General features: G+C 45.0%; 1 protein-coding gene across 1 annotated transcript in view; it reads right to left on the reverse strand.

Moving 5' to 3' along the window:
• mon1a (MON1 secretory trafficking family member A) overlaps window positions 1-19,251 on the reverse strand; it is a 30,819-nt gene extending 11,568 nt beyond the window's left edge. Inside the window, exons 1-2 of the mRNA XM_078543200.1 lie at window positions 18,989-19,251; window positions 5,472-5,617 (exon numbers count right to left, since the gene is read on the reverse strand). Of these exons, the coding sequence (XP_078399326.1) occupies window positions 5,472-5,598 (127 nt within the window). The 5' untranslated portion in view covers window positions 5,599-5,617; window positions 18,989-19,251. The remainder of the gene's footprint in view (window positions 1-5,471; window positions 5,618-18,988) is intronic.
• Window positions 19,252-19,471: the final 220 nt, after the last annotated feature.

Here is a 19,471-nt window from a genome sequence, read left to right on the forward strand (position 1 = left end):
AGGGGGGTTATATTAGCGATTTTCCAGTCCTCTGGGACCCTCCCTGACTCCAGTGATTCCTGAAAGATCACCACTAACACCTCCACTATCTCTTCAGCTATCTCCTTCAGAACTCTGGGGTGTAATCCATCTGGTCCAGGTGATTTATCCACCTTCAGACCTTTCAGTTTTCCTAACACCTTCTCCTTGGTAATGGCCACCATACTCACCTCCGCCCCCCGACTTTCTTGAACTTTGGGGATGTCACTCGTGTCTTCCACTGTGAAGACTGACGCAAAGTACCTATTCAGTTCCTCCGCCATTTCTTTGTTCCCCACTACTACTTCTCCAGCAACATTTTCCAGTGGCCCAATGTCCACTTTTGCCCCTCTCTTACCTTTTATATATCTAAAAAAAACTCTTGCAATCTTCTTTTATATTACTGGCTAGTTTACCCTCATATTTAATCTTCTCCCTCCTTATTTCTTTTTTAGTTGTCCTCTGTTGGTCTTTGTAGGCTTCCCAATCCCCTGGTTTCCCACTGCTCTTCGCCGCATTGTATGATTTCTCTTTAGCTATTATGCTGTCCCTGACTTCCCTTGTCAGCCATGGTTGCCTCGTCCTCCCTTTAGTATGCTTCTTCTTCCTAGGGATGAATTTTTGCTGTGTCTCCCAAATTACTCCCAGAAACTCCTGCCATTGCTGTTCCACTGTCTTTCCTGCTAGGTTCATCTCCCAGTCAATTCTGGCCAGCTCCTCCCTCATGCCTCTGTAGTTGCCTTTATTCAACTGTAATACCGTTACATCTGATTCCAGCTTTTTCCTCTCAAATTGCAGGGTAAATTCTATCATATTATGGTCACTTCCTCCTAAGGGTTCCTTCACCTTAAGCTCCCTTATCAAATCTGCCTCATTGCACATCAATAAACGCGTAATCGTGTGTGCCTCATGCCAATGTGCCTCGCCTATCTCTATTTATTTGTTCTTGTACCTGCTTTCCATCTGTACTTTGTCTTTTGGGATGGGCAATAAACGCTGGTCTTGCCAGTGACACTCACATCCCAAGAGTAAATAAATATAACAATACCTGCATTCCACCCTTCCATGAACCAGTGACCAATGGGGGGGGTGTCTGCTGCTAGGCTTTTGCCATATCATTTTATAATCCCTGCTGTATCCATCAAAGCACTTAAAAAGTTCTCCTCTGTCTCTCATTGCTTAAAGGTTTTTAGACATTTGATAAGTTGACTTACCTACATATGTTATTAAGCAGGGTGATGTGAACTAGCGTGCCTCGCCTATCTCTATTTATTTGTTCTTGTACCTGCCTTTGTCTTCTGGGACTAGCCAGTTATTAGGAGCCAAGAGCATGTCACTGCTTAGTCAGCATCTGTGTCAGCACTTTTTAAATTCAGGACTTGAGTTTAAAATAAAATTGTCGACTGCAGGGATCATTTTACTTGAAAGGAAAGACGGGCACAGTTTTTGACACAATGATCATGGTTTTCTGCTCGCAATATATTTTAACAGACAAGAAGATTGTGAGCTACCAACTGCAGCATTGGAAAACCCCAGGCAATATTTTGCTAAGCAGATGTAAAGAGGCAGAACTTGCATTTTAGGCAGCATTTTCCACTTTTATTTCAGATTTTCAGCAGTTGCATAAGGGGAGGTGGAGGGTGGCGATTTTAGTATTTATCCTCGGATAAATTAAATCCTGTCTCAATCTGATCTAAAATTTCAGACAATGTGGACGCTGGGAAAAAGACCCTCCTTGCTGACTAAGCGGAAGACTTCTATACCAGGGGAAATGTGGGGAGGCGGGGATGGGTGGGGGGATGGTCTTGGGGTGGTGGGTGGCTTCAGTTGTGTTGCAGTCTGCAAAGGAGTATAGATTGCTTAAGTGAGTGGGCAAAAATTTGCCATATGGAGTATCATGTGGGGAAATGCCAACTTGTCCACTTTGGCAGGAAGAATAGGAAATCAGTATATTATTTAAATGGAGAGAGATTGCAGAACTCAGTAATACAGAGGGATCTGGGTGTCCTGGTACATGAATCACAAAAAGTTAGTGTGCAGGTACAGCAAGTGATTAGGAAGGCCAGTGGAGTACTGTTGTTTATTGCAAGCAGAATGGAATATCAAAATAGAGATTTATTTTTACAGTTGTACAGGGTGTGGGTGAGACCACATCTGGCGTACTCTGTACAGTTTTGGTCTCCTTACTTAAGAAAGAATATCACTGCATTAGAACCAGTTCAGAGAAGGGTCACTCAACTGATTCCTGGGATGAAAGGGTTATCTTATGAGGAAGGTTGAGCAGGTTGGGCCTGTATACAATGGAGTTTAGAAGATTGAGACGTGATCTTATTGAAACATAAAAGATCCTGAAGGGGCTTGACAGGGTGGATGCTGAGAGGATGTTTCCTTCGTGGGGGGGGGGACTAGAACTAGGGGGCATTGTTTAAAAATAAGAAGTCTCCCATTTAAGGTGGAGATGAGGAAATTTTTTTCCTCTCAGAGGGTTGTTAAGTCTGTAGAATTCTCTTTCCCAGAGAGCAGTGGAGGCTGCGCCATTGGATATTTTTAAGGTTGAGTTAGGTAGAATCTTGGTTAACAATGGAGTCAAAGGAAAGTGGAATTGACACCACAATCAGACCAGCCATGATCTTATCAAATGGTGGAGCAGGCTTGGGGGGGCCAAATGGCCTACTGTGCTCCTAATTCGTATGTTCGTGGATTTGTTTGTTTGTGTTAGCCATGGCTCAGTTGGTAGCACTCTTGGCTCTAAGCCAGAAGTTAAGGGCTCAAGTCCCATTCCAGGACCTCAGCACAAAAGTCACAGTTGACACTCCAGTACAGTACTGAGAGAGTGCTACACTATTGAAGGTGCCGTTTTTCGAATGAAACTTTAAACCAAGGTGCTGTCTGTCCTCTCAGGTGAACGTAAAAGATCCCATGGCAATATTTCAAAGAAGAGCAGGGGAGTTCTGGCCATCTTTATTCCTCAAATACTATCACAAAAATCATATTATCTGATCGTTATCACATTAATGTTTGTGGGTGCTTCCTGTGTCCGAATTGGCTGCTGCATTTCCTACACTACAAGAGTGACTACATGCCAAAAAAAAAAATACCTCATTGGCTGTAAAGTGCTTTGGGATGTCCAGTAGTCATGAAAGGCGCTCTGGTGGGGTGGCATGGAGGAGGGAGAAACAGGTGACTCGCACAAGGCTCCCAAAGATTTCCACCACTGAGGTTTTCCTCACTACTGACTGAGACTGATTGCTATGGTTAGTCAACAACCCCATTACTGCATCATACGGTTACCTGGATGGTAGAAGAGGAACTAGATGGATCTTGGTCTTTTGTTGTCTAGCAATACCTACGTTCCCAGTTAACTGAAGTGCACCTACAAGTGGCACTTGTGGATGCTGAGAGGATATTTCCTTCATGGTGGGGACTAGAACTAGGGGGCACAGTTTAAAAATAAGGAGTCTCCCATTTAAGCTGGAGATGAGGAGACTTTATTGCCAGTAGAGACAGAGTAATGAAGGCATACAGTCCAACAGGTCACTGGTTCAATTCTCAGTGTTGCTGCGTTCGCTGATCTCAGCTGGGGCAACACAACTGACTGAAGGTGTCCATGGGTTGGGAGGGAGACTTTCAATGGGTTTCTGCTCCTGACTGTGATCAAACAACTCGTGCTGGATGTGCAAGAATGTGGACCGCAGGCAAGAATCAGTCTCCACTGCCCCGATGTTTGAGTGAGTGCCCAATGCTCTCGGGAGTCACAAATAGAATGATGACCAAATTAGGCAACTTACAGGAGAGTGGCCAAAAGGGGCATATAGCTTGGGGGGCGGGGGGGAGGGAGAAATGATTCCCATAGACAATCTCTTCAGGTTTGGATGAAGCGAGCAACAGAAATCGTGCAACCGAGAGCTCAATACTACGGAAAGTTGAGAGGAGTTTGAAAAGCGGAGGAGTGAAATCAAACAGGAAATGAGGGATGCAGAGTATAAAAGAATATTGAGCCAGCAAAATCAAGGAGAGCCCAAAAATGCTTTATCAATACATCAAGGAGAGAATTTTCTCCCCATCGAGGGGAGGCGGGGTGGGTTGTACAGGGGCAGGCGTGGACCCAATCGGCACCCCCGATCAGGTCCGCACCGCCATTTTACATGGATGGGCCAATCAAGGCCCACCCAGCATGACGCGCGCCCGGAAGTGCTGTGCGCTCCCTGTGCGGGCGGGGGAGGGGGGGGGGGGGGGGGGGGGGGGGCGGGGGGGGGTGATCCCTGAGTCAGGAGTGCGCTGTTTCGCGCAGAGGCACCTCGGGGAGATAAATTTTAAGTATTAAAAATTTTAACAAAGGAAAAAATAATTTAAGACAGTGTCACATGAGCTGGGACATGTCAATGAACCGTAATGAAAAAATGTATTTAATTTATAAAACCTTCGTAAAACCTCATCCCGCCCGTGGATGAGGTTCCATGAAAAATGCGTAGGCCGTCTGGGCTCTTCGCCTGCCCCCTCCGCCAACCTGAAGGTTGGACGGGCAGCTTTCTCAACAGCCTTAATTAGTTGACTAATGGCCTTAACAGGCCTTTGACAGTTTGGTGGGCGCGCAGCTGAGTCGGCTGCGCACCTGCCGAACTGAAAATCTAAATGAGGCATGGTGACATCGGGACACACACCCGACGTCACCCCGCGTCATTTTAGGTCTCAGCGAGCAGGCCCCTGTGGCATCTGCTTCAATTTTGCCTCTGGGGTTTGGGCAGCTCGGCATCTACCATCCACCTGCCAATAACAAGTTCTGGTCACCTCATTCCAGAAAGGATGTAACTGCACTAGAGCGGGGTACAGAGAAGATTTACGAGGATGTTTTTGGGACTGGAAAATTGCAGCTATGAGGAACGATTGGATAGGCCGGGGTTGTTCTCCTTGGAACAGAGGAGGGTGAGGGGAGATTTGATTGAGATGTACAAACCTGTGAGGGGCCTGGATAGAGTGGATGGGAAGGACCTATTTACTTTAGCAGAGAGATTAGTCAGTAGGGAGCATAGATTCAAAGTGATTGGTAGGGAGATTAGAGGGGCGATGAGGAAACATATTTTTCACCCAGAGGGTTGTTGGGTCTGGAACTCAATGCCTTAAAGAGCAGTAGAGTCAGAAACCTTAACTAAACAGTGTCTGGATATGCACCTCAAGTACCAGTAACCTGCAGGGCTATGGGTGACTAATTTTTCAGCCAGCACAGGCACGATGGGTCAAGCGGCCTCTTTCTGTGCCATAAACTTTCTATGATTCTACGAAATGCATAAAGTAAACCAACAAGAACTTTCAATCCTCCTTCTTCAGTTGAAGGGTTAGAAAGTACAGTTTAACTTTCAGACACAATCCATGCTCCTAAAAAGAGAATCTTGAATGCTCTCTCTCTCTCTCTCTCTCCCTCAATCTTTCCCTTACACCAGAGAAAAATTTCTTACCTGGCTCTGTGCCTTCCACTAGGCCGGGAGTGGGACTCTCCGACCTGTTGCTGACCTGGAGTTCAGCTGGGGCCAAGGAACCATTGACCTCCCAAGGTACCTTCCTGTTGTGAACATCAGCCTCCATATTCTCATTCCTTGGGTGACTGTAGACAAGCAAAAGGACAGCAGCCGTGAGGGAAGAGTTCATTTATATGATAATGAAACTCATAAGCCTGGAAGTTATGGGCCTTCAAAGATTGAAGGGGTCAGATACTATTACATCAATGACAATGGCAAGGTAATGATGGTGACTATAATGGGATCATATTCCACTTAAATCCTTCCTGTAGCTCATCTGTACTCCAATATTATCCCAGAGATTATCAATTAAATCTACAGGCCAATTCCATAATTGTAAAGGTTATACGATGAAGAAGGGTGGCTTCGGTTCACTCAGTTGGTTAGATAGCTACCGTGTGGATCAGGTTAATGCAAACAGCATTGGGGTTTGACCCACATTCTGGCTGCAATAGACACAGGGTCTGCCTCCTTGCCCTATCTACGCAAATAATCACCCAAAGACCTGCCTTCAGGCAGAAAAGTGAAAAAGGAAACAATATAATAAGGGACCATTACTGCCAACTATCTCCTTATTTTTCAGACGATTCAAGCAACACCAAATGACTGCTCCCAAAAAAGCTGAGAATCAGTTTCAAAAATGCACCATAGCTACGATGAGAATGTGAGCACACACATGTCCACTTTATAAGATTATATAACAATTTGAGTCGGTACAGTCCCAATCGTTGTTTTTGTTTGGACCATTCTAAATCTGCATAGGAATGCTGGAGAAGGGTTAAGTTTCTTAATTTGTTTGTGTTAGTTCTTTTCACCTCAGCAACGTAACATTTTTATCATGAATTGGAGAATCTTTTGCGTACCAAGACGGAACCATGCATATTTTCGCATTGTCCCAAATTCGGGACAATTTTGTGCCGTGTTCCCATGGTCAGTGCCATCTGGACTAAAATTTTAATCTGGACATTCAAATTACGGTTTGTCCAAGGAGTAACTGGTCACGTTAGATCAAATGGGTAAATTGTACTAGGTGCCTCTTGGTTTTTATGAAGAGCTATTTGTCTAGTTCAGTCAGCACCATATGGTGTGACGCTCATTCTTGTAGGCCAGGATCATTATAGTTTGGATCTCTGGCTCATGTAGAGACAGTTGACCTCAGCCAGACCTGCAGTGAGTGTGTTGATGTCGAAGGGAAAACCTGAACAACCAGCCAGGATTCCCAGTCCAGACTGTCACCCAGTAAGCACTGCCAAAATTGCGCAGTCGTAGGTGCAGGGCAAGAGGCAGGGTCAAACTCACTGCGATGGACCCAGAGTCAAACAAGCAGCAGATTTTCACTAGTCCTACATGCACAAGAATGGGAACTTGACCAAGGAACGAGAGGGCCACTGTGGCCATCTCACAACACAAAGCATGAAGGAGTAAATGGTGAAGAAAAATACCACATTACCATTTCCATGGCAACTGGATAATGTACATAAAGGTCCCAGTTTATGACGTATCTACTCTTCCTGTCAACAGGAGGCCTTTGGAGAACTTATTTTATTTTTTTCATAAGCTGCTGGATGTCAGGATAACATTGTGTCCATCTTGCCCCTATCAATTGACCTTCTCAGTGTCGCGGGTTCAGGTTCCAGTCCAGGACTTAAGCAAATGACTTAAACTGGTGCTTCACTGGAGTACAGCACCAGGAGAGTGCTGCATTGCTGCAGGAGCTGCTCTCCAATTAAAATATCAAACAAAGGCCCTGTCTGCCTGCTCCACAGCAGTGTCAAAGTCGAACAGGAATTCTCAGGCATCCTGGCCAACATTTTACCCTCAAACAACAAATCCCCACCCTCCTTCACTCTCGCTGGGTCAAAATCCTGGAACTCCCTCCCTAACAGCACTGTGGCTGTGCCAACACCACAGGGACTGCAGCAGTTCAAGGAGGCAGCTCACCACCACCTTCTCAAGGGCAGTTAAGGATGGGCAATAAATGTTGGCCTAAACAGCGCAGTCCACCTCCCTTGAATGAATAGAAAAATTTTTTACAGATTTACAGTAATTCATTTAGTCGGTTTGTGGGATCTTGCTGTGCGCAGATTGGCTGCTGTAGTCACCCACACATTCAGGTAATAAATTGAATATTAACTACTTTGGGTCAACCTGAGATATCAGGTTCTATATAAGTACAATATCTATATACAATATATATAACATTCTAATTGAAGCTAGAAATTATGTCGGTTATGTCAGTGGACAATCACTTAACGTTTCGTGTGAGATTCTTCCTTCAACTGCCTTAATGGAGTTAAATAAATGAGTAAATGCCTCAATCAAAATACAGAACAGAAAGTTAACAAAAAACCTTAACAACATAATGTCCAGGTTCTAGCTGGTTGATTTGAGGTCTATCATTTGTGGCTAGTTTTAGGAATAACAGGCGACAGCACTTTTAACTGTGAAACATTTAAATCCTCCCTTCAAACTCCCTCAGGGAAATACACTTGCTTAGGATTTGGTTCTAAATGAAACAACTCTGCAGATACACGTCCACGCATGGGCGTTAGAGGGTCAAGTTCTGGACGCAGTCTGCCACAAGAAATGTTGCCAAAGAGTGAGGCTGTTAAAGTGGACAATGTGACAAATTGAAGCTTCAACTACCTGTGAACTATTTCGGCTCGGGTTTTCTGTTTCCATTTGCAGCAAATGCCAAATGATGCCTTTGCATAGCCTGTCACCGCACTGCAGGGTACGGTGCTGTAGTCTAGCGTATAGTGTACTGTTGGTGCACTAGCAATCTAGAGGCCTGAATTAACCACCAAGACAACACAAGTTCAAATCTATACCACTGGCCAGCGATCTACAGCAGGAAACCTGACTGATTTCCTTCTTCCTCCTCCAGGAACAGTTCAGGCTGATTGTCACACTCCTCTACTGAAATCAGATAACCCAATACAGACCAGGGATTGAACCTAAGAAATTCCCAGTTTGATCTGCGCAACGTAACACCAGATGGTGCATCTGGAAAAGCCAGAACTGTCTCCGGGCAATGCCGGACCATCCAGGAGAGCCTGAGATCACACTCTAGACCAAATGGGACCGCTTAGGAGAGGCAGAAGTCACGTCTGATAGATAACCGTCTAACCTTCACTATTGCCAAATTGTAAATGGTATTAACACATGTTACTTATACATACTTCTGTAGGTTATCCAAGTCTACTGCAGGCACCTCAAAGCACTGGAGAAATACCACCAAGGGCCTTCGCAAGACCCTCCAAATCCAGTGGCAAGAAAGGTGGTCCAACAGCAGTGTCCTCTCCCAAACCAACATGCCCAACATCGAAGCGTTAAGCACAGGATTAGGACATGTCATTCGTATGCCTGACACCAGACTCCCCAAGTAACTGTTCTTTATGTGTCTGCAACCCTTGTCCTTCTCGATGGTAGCAGTCGTGGGCTTGGAAAACTCGGGACTTGGTCAGGGCAGGAGACGCCCAGGAGGACAGCAGGAACGCTTGGGGGATGTCCTCAAAGCAGCCCTGAAGACATAAAACATCCCCGCTGACTCATGCAAGTTCCTGGCTCCTGACCGACCAAAATGGAGGAGGTTTATTCGGGAAGGTACCGAACACATCGAGAACGTGCAGAGGCATAGTCAAGATGTTGGAGGGAGCGCACAAGCCTCCAAAACAACCCATCCACCCAACCCTTCAAGCCCCACACGTGACGTTTCAGAACCCATCGAACTGGAGTGAAGCAAGTCATTCTCGATCCTGGGGGACAGCCTGAGAAGTCTTCTGTATGCTACAGTGATAAATTAATTTTTATCCAAGTTTAAAAACTAGCAACAAAGGCTATACTGGATACAGCTGCAAAATGGTAAGGAATAAACAGCACAATATGGAAAAAGGAATTTAATCTGTTATTTGATAGGGCAATATGATTCTCTGACTCATACACTCATACTTTTCGTACAATGTTACACAGAAAGGATGGATAATAAAATAAGACAGATATCATTCAAAAGGCCTGCTGTCCTTTAGCAACCAGACAGATGAAGGACAAATGGCTTTTAGAAATATATAATCATGAGACCATAAGACGTCAGAGCAGAAGTAGGCCATTCGGCCCCTCGAGTCTGCTCTGCCATTCAATGAGATCATGGCTGATCTGATAATCCTCAACTCCACTTTCCCGCCTTTTCCCCATAACCCTTGATTCCCTTACTGATTAAAAATCTGTCTATTTCAGTCTTAAATATACTTAACGACCTAGTCTCTACAGCCCTCTGCGGTAAAGAATTCCACAGGTTCACTACCCTCTGAGAGAAGAAATTCCTCCTCATCTCTGTCTTAAATGGAGGATCCCTTACTCTGAGATTATGCCCTCTGGTCCTAGACTCTCCCACAAGTGGAAACAACCTCTCAGCGTCTACCCTGTCAAACCCCTTAAGAATCTTATATGTTTCAATAAGGTCGCCTCTCATTCTTCTAAACTCCACTGAGTACAGGCCCAACCTACTCAACCTCTCCACATAAGAAAATCCCTCCATACCCGGGATCAACCTAGTGAACCTTCTAGTGACCCAGTGACTAACCGAGTGACCAACCTAGTGAATCAGTACTAAATATAACAAAGGTGGTTACACAAATGAAGAATGTGTAAACAAAACACAGCCAGAAGGCGTGTGAGTCAGTAAAATATAGCAGTCAGCCCACTGTACATCAGCAATTTCCACATGGTAAAAAGAACGGTCCCTTTATTCAAGTCATTAATGTAAATTGTAAATAGTTGAGGCCCCAGCTCTGATCCCTGAGGCACTCCACTCGTCACATTTTGCCAAACCGAAAATGACCCATTTACTCTGTTTCCTGTTAGCTAGTCAATCCTCTATCCATGCTAATATGTTACCCCCTACACCATGAGCTCTTATTCTGCACAGTAGCTTTGATGTGACTCCTTGTCAAATGCCTTCCGGAAATCTAAGTACAGCACATCCACAGCTTCCCCTTTATCCACATTGCTTATTACTTCCTCAAAGAACTCCGATAAGTTAGTCAAACGCGATTTCCCTTTCACAACACCATGTTGACTCTGCCTGGTTGGGATTGAGATTTTCTAAGTGCCCTGCCAAAACCTCCTTCATAATAGGTTCCAGCATTTTTCCTATGACAGATGTTAAGCTAACTGGCCTGTAGTTTTCTGCTTTCTGACTCCCTCCTTTCTTGAGGAGTCACGTTCGCTATTTTCCAATCTGATGGGGCCTTTCCAGAATCTAGGAAATTTTGGAAAATTAACACCAATCTACTATCTCAGTGTTGTGTGCCACTACAACCGTGCTAAATGGGATAGATTTTGAACAGATCTAACAACTCAAGACTGGGCATCCATAGTGCACTGGGCCATCAGCAGCAGCAGAATTGTACTCATAGCCCGGCATTTCCCCCACTCTACCATTACCATCAAGCCAGGAGATCAATCCTGGTTCATTGAAGAGTGCAGGAGGGCATGCCAGGAGCAGCACCAGGCATACCTAAAAATGAGGTGTCAATCTGGTGAAGCTATAACACAGGACTACCTGCGTGCCAAACAGCAAGTGATAAACAGAGCTAAGTGATCCCACAACCAACGGATCAGATCTAAGCTCTGCAGTCCTGCCACATCTAGTCGTGAATAGTGGTGGACAATTAAACAGCTCACTGGAGCAGGAGGCTCCACAAATATCCACATCCTCAATGATGGAGGAACCCAGCACATCAGTGCAAAAGATAAGGCTGAAGCATTCGCTACAATCCTCTGCCAGAAGTGCCGAGCAGATGATCCATCTCCGCCTCCTCCGGAGGTCCCCAGTATCACAGATGCCAGTCTTCAGCCAGATCGATTCATTCCACATGATATCAAGGAACAGCTGAAGGCACAGGATGCTGCAAAGGCTATGGGCCCCGACAATATTCCGGCAATTGTACTGAAGACTTGTGCTCCAGAACTTGCCGCAACCCTAGCCAAGCTGTTCCAGCTACAACACTGGCATCTACCTGGCTATATGGAAAATTGCGCAGGTATGTCCTGTACACAAAAAGCAGGACAAATCCAACCCAGCCAATTACTGCCCCATCAGTCTACACTCCATCATCAGTAAAGTAATGGAAGGGGTCATCAACAGTGCTATCAAGCGGCACTTGCTTAGCAATAACCTGCTCACTGACACCCAGTTTGGGTTCCGCCAGGGCACTCAGCTGCTGACCTCATTACAACCTTGGTTCAAACATGGACAAAAGAGCTGAACTCCCGAGGTGAGGTGAGAGTGACTGCCCTTGACATCAAGGCCGCATTTGACAGAGTGTGGCATCAAGCAGCCCTCGCAAAACTGGAGTCAATCGGAATCAGGGGGAAAACTCTCTGCTGATTGGAGTCATACCTAGCACAAAGGAAGATGGTTGTATTTGTTGGAGGTCAGTCATCTCAGCTCCAGCATATGAGTTCCTCAGAGTAGTGTCCTAGGCCCAACTATCTTCAGCTGCTTCATCAATGACCTTCCTTCTATCATAAGGTCAGGAGTGGGGATGTTCGCTGATGATTGCACAATGTTCAGCACCATTCGCGACTCCTCAGATACTGAAGCAGTCCATGTCCAAATGCAGCAAGACCTGGACAATATCCAGGCTTGGGCTGACAAGTGGCAAGTAACATTCGTGCCGCACAAGTGTCAGACAATGACCATCCCCGACAAGAGAGAATCCAATCATTACCCCTTGATGTTCAGTAGCATTACCATCACTGAAAAACCCACTATCAACATCCTGGGGGTTACCATTGACCAGAAACTGAACTGGACTAGCCATATAAATACTGTGGCTACAAGAGCAGGTCAGAGGCTAGAAATCGTGCGACAAGTAATTCACCTCCTGACTCCCCAAAGCCTGTCCATCATCTACAAGGCATAAGTCAGGAGTGTGATGGAATAGTCCCCACTTGCCTGGATGAGTGCAGCTCCCACAACACTCAAGAAGCTGGACACTGTCCAGGGCAAAGCAGCCCGCTTGATTGGCACCACACCCACAAACATTCACTCCCTCCACCACTGATGCACATTAGCAGCAGTGTGTACCATCTACACGATGTACTGCAGCAACTCACCAAGGCTCCTTCAACACCACCTTCCAAACCCACAACCACTACCGCCAAGAAGGACAAGGGCAGCAGACACATGGGAACACCACCACCTGAAGGTTCCCCTCCGAGTAACTCACCATCTTAACTTGGAAATATATCGCCGTTCCTTCACTGTCGCCGGGTCAAAATCCTGGAACTCCCTCCCTAACAGCACTGTGGGTGTACCTACACCACATGGACTGCAGCGGTTCAAGGAGGCAGCTCACCACCATCTTCTCAAGGGCAACTAGGGATGGGCAATAAATGCTGGCCCAGCCAGCGCAGCCGACATTCTGTGAATGAATAAAAAAAAGCTACTTCTTTTAAGGCCCTAGGATGAAGTCAATCAGGACCTGGGGACTTGTCAGCTTTTAGTTCTAATAATTTTCTCAGTACCCTTTTCCTTATTGTAATTGTTTAAAGTTCCTCCCTCCCTTTCACCTCCTGATTCACAATTATTTCTGGGATGTAACTGGTGTCTTCTTCAGTGAAGACAGATGCAAAATATCTGTTCAATTCATCCGCCATTTCCTTATTTTCCTTTATTAATTCCCGGTTCTCACTCTCCAGAGGTCCAAGGCTCACTTTACTTGCTCTTTTTCTTTTTATATACTTGTAGAAACTCTTACTATCCACTTTTATATCTCTAGCTAGCTTTCTCTTGTACTCTAATTTCCCCCTCCTTATTAATCTTTTAGTCATTCTTTGCTGTTCTTTATATTCTGTCCAATCTTCTGATCTGCCACTCATCTTTACGGAATTCTACGCTTTTTCTTTCAATCTGATAATATCTTTAACTTCTTTAGTTAACCATGGATGGTAAGTCCTAACCTTAGAGTCTTTCTTTCTCACTGGAATGTATCTTTTCTGAGTATTCTGAAATGTATCCTTAAATGTCTGCTACTGTATCCCTACCGACCTATCCCTTAACCTAATTTCCTAGTTCATTTGAATAAGCTCTGTCTTCATGCCTTCGTAATTACCCTTATTTCAATTTTAGTCTTAGAGCCACTCCTCTCTCCCTTAAATTGAATGAAAAATTCAATCATGTTATGATCACTGCTACCTAGGGCGCGTTCACTACAAAGTCATTAATTAAATCTGTCTCATTGCACATTACCGGGTCTAGTACAGCCTGCTCTCTGGTTGGTGCTAAAGCATGCTGCTCTAAGAAACTGTCCTGAAAACACCCTATGGACTCATCATCCAGGCTACCTTTGCCAATTTGATTTGTCCAATCTATATGTAGATTTGAATTACCCATGATTATCACCATACCTTTCTCACAAGCCCCCATATTTCTTCCTGTACCTGTCCTACAGTGCTGTTACTGTTATGAGCCTATAAACCACTCTCACAAGTGACTTCTTACTTTTACTATTTCCCACCTCGACCCAAACTGATTCTACGTCTTGCTCTCCGGAACTAAGGTAATCTCTCTCTATTGTACCAATGTCATCCTTAATTAACAGAGCTATCGATCCACCTTTACCTTGCTTCCTGTCCTTCTTAAATGTCAAGTAACCCTTGAATATTCAGGTCCCAGTCCCGGTCCTGCAGCCATGTCTCTGTAATGGCCTTCAGGTCAAATATATTTATTTCTACTGGTGCTGTGAGCTTATCTGTTTTGTTATGAATGCTATGTGCATTCAGATGCACAGCCTTTAGTTCTGTCTTTTTACTATTTGTATAACCTCTAGCCTTATCTGCTGGTGCACTCTTAGGTTTGTACACTGTCCCTTCCTGCCATGCTTTGTTTGTTATTTCCCTTATTCCTACTTTGTTCTCTTGTCTTGTCTTCTCTATTTAGTTTATCACATCTTCCCAAACTTGATACCCTGCCTATTTAGTTTAAAGCCCTCTCTACTGCCCTATTTATACAACTTGCCAGAACACTTGTCCCAGCATGGTTCAGATGAAGACCATTCCAACGCTACAGCTCCCACTTTCCCCAGAACTGGTGCCAGTGCCCCATGAATCGAAAGCCATTGCTCCCACACCAATCTTTGAACCATGCATTTAGCTCTCTAATCTGAATAAGCCAACTCCAATTTGCTCATGGCTCAGGTAGTAATCCAGAGATTTCTTTTAGGTTCTGTTTTTTTAATTTAGCCTGTAGCTGCTCCTACTCCCTCAGCAAAACCTCTTTCCTAGTTCTACCTATGTCATCGGTAGCTACATGGACCAAGACCACTGGATCCTCTCCCTCCTACTGCAAGTTCCTCTCTAGTCCAGGGAAGATATCCAGAACCTGGCACTAGGCTGGCAACACAACCATCTGGACTTCCACTCTTGGCTGTAGAGAACTGTGTCTATCCCCCGACTATACTGTCCCCAACTACCACTACATTCCTATTCACTCCCCAACGCTCGAATGGCTTCCTGTACCATGGTGCTATGGTCAATTTTCTCAGCCTCCACTTTCATCCGTACAAGCTGCATGAACCTCAAAACTGTTGGACAATTGCAAAGGCTGAGGGTCCTCCACTTCTACCTTCTCCGTCCCCATACCTGCCTTACTTGCAGTCACACCCTCCTGTCCCTGACCACTGATCAAATCAGAAGACCCTATCCTGAGGGGTGTGACTGCCTCCTGGTACAAAGTGTCCAGGTTACTTTCTTCCTCCCTGATGCATCGTAGTGTCTGCAGCTCAGCCTCCAGTTCAATGACTCTAAGCTGAAGTTCCTCAAGCCACAGACACTTACTACAGAGGTGTTTGCCCTGGATATCCCACATTCTGCAGTCGCAACACATCACCTGCCCTGCCATCTTAATTATGTATTAATTTATTTATTTTTAATTTACTTATAATTAATAAACAGTGCTACTCTCAGTGACCTTTACTACTACAAGTAAACCTCATGACAACTAATAAGACCTTACAATTAGCTAATAAGTTGCATGAGTTTTGAAGATAAACAAACAAAATAATCACAATCACTTATCTGTTTTCCTGTGATGTTATACATTGATTTCTCTCAGAACGCGTACGCTCCAATTTGGAGCCACAGGCTGGACTGGACTGGGCAGATCTGCTAGGTATTGGTTACTGCCTCCCGGTCCTTTTTTCGCCCACTCCTCTATGTAGTAGTTACTGTCTCCAGGTCTTCTTTTTAGCCGCTCTTCTACACTACACTTTTTTTTATTCAATCACGGAATGTGGGTGTCGATTGCAAGGCCAGCGTTTATTGCCCAACCTGAATTGTCCTTCAGAAGATGACAGTGAGCTGCCTTCATAAATACATCTGAGTGGCTTGCTAGGTCATTTTAAGAAGGCAATTACAGTCAACCACATTGCTGTGGGTCCGGAGTCACATACAGGTCAGAGTAAGTAAGGACAGCAGATTTCCTTTCCTAAAGGACATTAGTGAACCAAATGGGCTTTTAGAACAATCCAGTAGTTTCATGGGCACCATTACTGAGTTTTGTTTTGAAGTTTTGAATAACAAGAATAACAAGTTTTGAACTTGTTATTTGAGATTTATTTAATCAATTGAATTTAAGTTCCACAACTGCCATGTTGGGATTCAAACTCATGTCTCCTGATCAGGCCTGTGGATTACTAGTCCAGAGATAATAACCACAATCATACCCTGTGGTAAGCACTGTGTCTATTACCCATCAAGTGTCATTCTTCTTCAAAGTAATTTGATGGCATTTGAAATAAAGAAATTTTACGCACTTGAATTGGATTTATTCTTTGCTATTCTGTCTCCCAGGACTGACGATTAGATTTCAAAAACAGAGTCATACAGGAGCGTCAGTGACCATCTCTTTTAGTGTGCAAATATACATTACTACAATGCGAAATTGTGGTTTTTGGGTATACTTCCATCGTGTCGCACTCTCCCCATGTGACTGACACTGCCACATTCATGCAGGACAAAGCTGAGGGAGGGGAGGGCGAGTAATTAGAGTTGGGTCACTGATCAGCCATGGACTCACTGAAGGGCAGGACAGTTCAGGAGCTAAATGGCCTCCTCCCGTTCCTATGTGCCTACAAAAGAAACAGTGCGCGGATATTACAAAGCTGGTTCCTGCATAAATGAACATGGAACATGGTTGCTCGTTAATTTAGTGTTCAAAATGATGAGGGGTTTTGACATAGTGGATAGGGAGAAACTGTTTTCACCGGAAGGGTCAGTAACCAGACTTATGATAATTGGCAAAAACAGAGCCAGGGAGAGATGAGAAATTTATTTATCTCATTCAGTTGTTCTGGGAGAGATGGTGGTGTGGTGGTAATGTCACTGGACTAGTAATCCAGAGGCCCAGGCTAATGTTCTGGCCCACCAAGGCAGCTGGCGGAATTTAAATTCAATTAATTTTTAAAAATCTGGAATTAAAAGTTAGTCTCAGTATTGGTGACTATGAAATGATCATCGATTGTTGCCCATCTGGTTTGCGATTGTCCTTTAAGGAAGGAAATCGTGCCTGCTCTGGCCTACACGTGACTCCAGACCCACAGCAAAATGGTTGACTCTTAACTGCCCTCTGAAATGGCCAAGCAAGCCACTGAGTTTCAGGGCAATTAGGAATGGACAACAAATGCGAGCAACACTCACATCCCGTGAGGGAATAAATTTAAAAAAACACTTGCAATGTGTTTCCTGAAAGGGTGGCGGAAGCAGATTCAACAGTAACTTTCTTTAGGGAATTCGTTCAGTACATAAAAAGGGAAAGAGCAGAGCTAGTGGGACTAAATTGGATAGCTCTTTCAAAGAGCCAATGGTGAGCTGAATGGCCTCTTCCATGCTGTACAATTCTACGAGCTGAGAAGATGACGGGGTAGATCTTTGCCCTTGCTTCCTGGGCAGCAATCTGTCGGAGCAGAGCACCCTTGCTCTATCTCAACAGAGTGAAAACCAGGCAATTTTGCTGAAGGCCCAGTATCCAGGTTAGGGGGGCTGGTTAGCTCGACAGTTAAGCGGGTAGTTCAAAATAGCACCAGCAGCATAGGGGGGTTCAATCCCTGGTCCGGCTGAGGTAACTTGGGGCCTGCCTCCTCACCCTGCCCTGTAGTCACTGTGGTTTGGCGGCCCTCAAATAATCAAAGTTCTATCTGGAGCTGAAGAAATATTCAGATTATCAGCCAGAGCAGTTAAAGATAAAAAACTATCTGTTGGCAGTTTGTGTGAGGCCACCCTTCAGAACCAGCAGAGGTGATCACTTCACAGTAGCAGCTTGGCATGGACTAAATTACTAATCTCATCCTGGAGTACTGCCAAATAGAGTTCAGGTGCTTCCCTCACAATGAGGAAGTTGGTCGACTAAAAATATAACTCAGAAGGCAAATCACCCATGCACATCTGAAGCTGCTCGTTGCAGGCAACATTACACTGTCCAAGCTTTTAGCTGGGCATCAAGAGGGTGAACAAACACTAAATAAATAAATAATTGGCCAGGAAGAAGGAGACTGCACCTTTCTGACCTTAGCTCCCAAGCAGCTCTGGTCCTGCTACTGAGACCATGCGGATGACGGTAATCAGCTCAGTTCCTCTTTCCAGCACACAACAGGCGGCTAAAGCAAGCACCATATGGTTCGATTACTTTGAATCAAAAGTTCCACATACAGACGATTTAACCTCCCGACTCCCCTGCCCAGATGAATCGTGGTGATTGCCGACTATCAACAAACTGATCACTTCACCCAGCACAGTTCCCAACCATCCATAACAAAAATAAAAATACCTGGGAAAAACTCAGCAGGTCTGGCAGCATCTGCGGAGAGGAGCACAGTTAACGTTTCGAGTCCGTATGACTCTTCAACAGAACTAAGTAAAATAGAAAAGAGGTGAAATATAAGCTGGTTTAAAGGGGGAGGGGTGGGACAGTCCCAACCATCTATTAGATAAAAACAAAAAACTACTGCAGATGCTGGAAATCCAGAACAAAAACAGAATTACCTGGAAAAACTCAGCAGGTCTGGCAGCAGACAAAACAAAAACAGAATTACCTGGAAAAACTCAGCAGGTCTGGCAGCATCCTGCTGCCAGACCTGCTGAGTTTTTCCAGGTAATTCTGTTTTTGTTTTGTCCCAACCATCTATGGTTAATCTGCACCTTCTCAGTCACAGAGCACTCAGGCAGATTACAATAGGCTCTTATTGTCTCCGCTAATGCAGGAAAATACCTACAATGTAACACTGAGGCTAATGCAATCATTGTACCTGGGATTTGTCCCTATACCATCCTGTCCAATCGACAGTGCTGAACAACGACAGATCCCGCAGGATAAATATTGAAAAAGAAACTTTCTTCCACCTTGCTGATCATAACATTCACTGAGACAATGCAGTGGATTTTCTACTGTCACAAACCTGCTTAATCTTCAGGCCTTTTTTCTTTTGCAGGTTCTGGCAGGAAGGGCTGGATTTTATACAGAGATAGATAGCTAGAAACGCTGCGGGCTATTTTTCTCTAGCGCTGTGGTTCCTTTGCCTCCAGTTCCTCGCTGGTTTCGCTTTGGGTTCTCTTATCTCCCTTTCCCTGCAGCGTGTCTGTGTGCGTGTGTGTGTGTGTGCGGGTCCCCGTGTCTCCTTTGCGATGTGCCCAGGGTCCAGAAGGACGCATCATGCCTCTCGGAAACTTACCCCTTGCATCATAAAGGTCAAAGCCACCTTCGCAATGAGTATGAGCCAGTCTCCCACCCCTTTTCTGCAGCAGCTTGCTGGGAATTGTAGTTCACAGCTCACACGCCGCCAACCCAGAACCAGCGGTGGATTGATTCATTGACCCAACTTTTTCCAGCAGCCCATCTCCTTTCCTAGAACTCGCCTGCGGTCTTAAACTTAGAGCTAGTC

The sequence above is a fragment of the Cetorhinus maximus genome, chromosome 6 (assembly GCF_964194155.1).
Source record: "Cetorhinus maximus chromosome 6, sCetMax3.hap1.1, whole genome shotgun sequence".
Classification (NCBI taxonomy): Eukaryota; Metazoa; Chordata; class Chondrichthyes; order Lamniformes; family Cetorhinidae; genus Cetorhinus; species Cetorhinus maximus.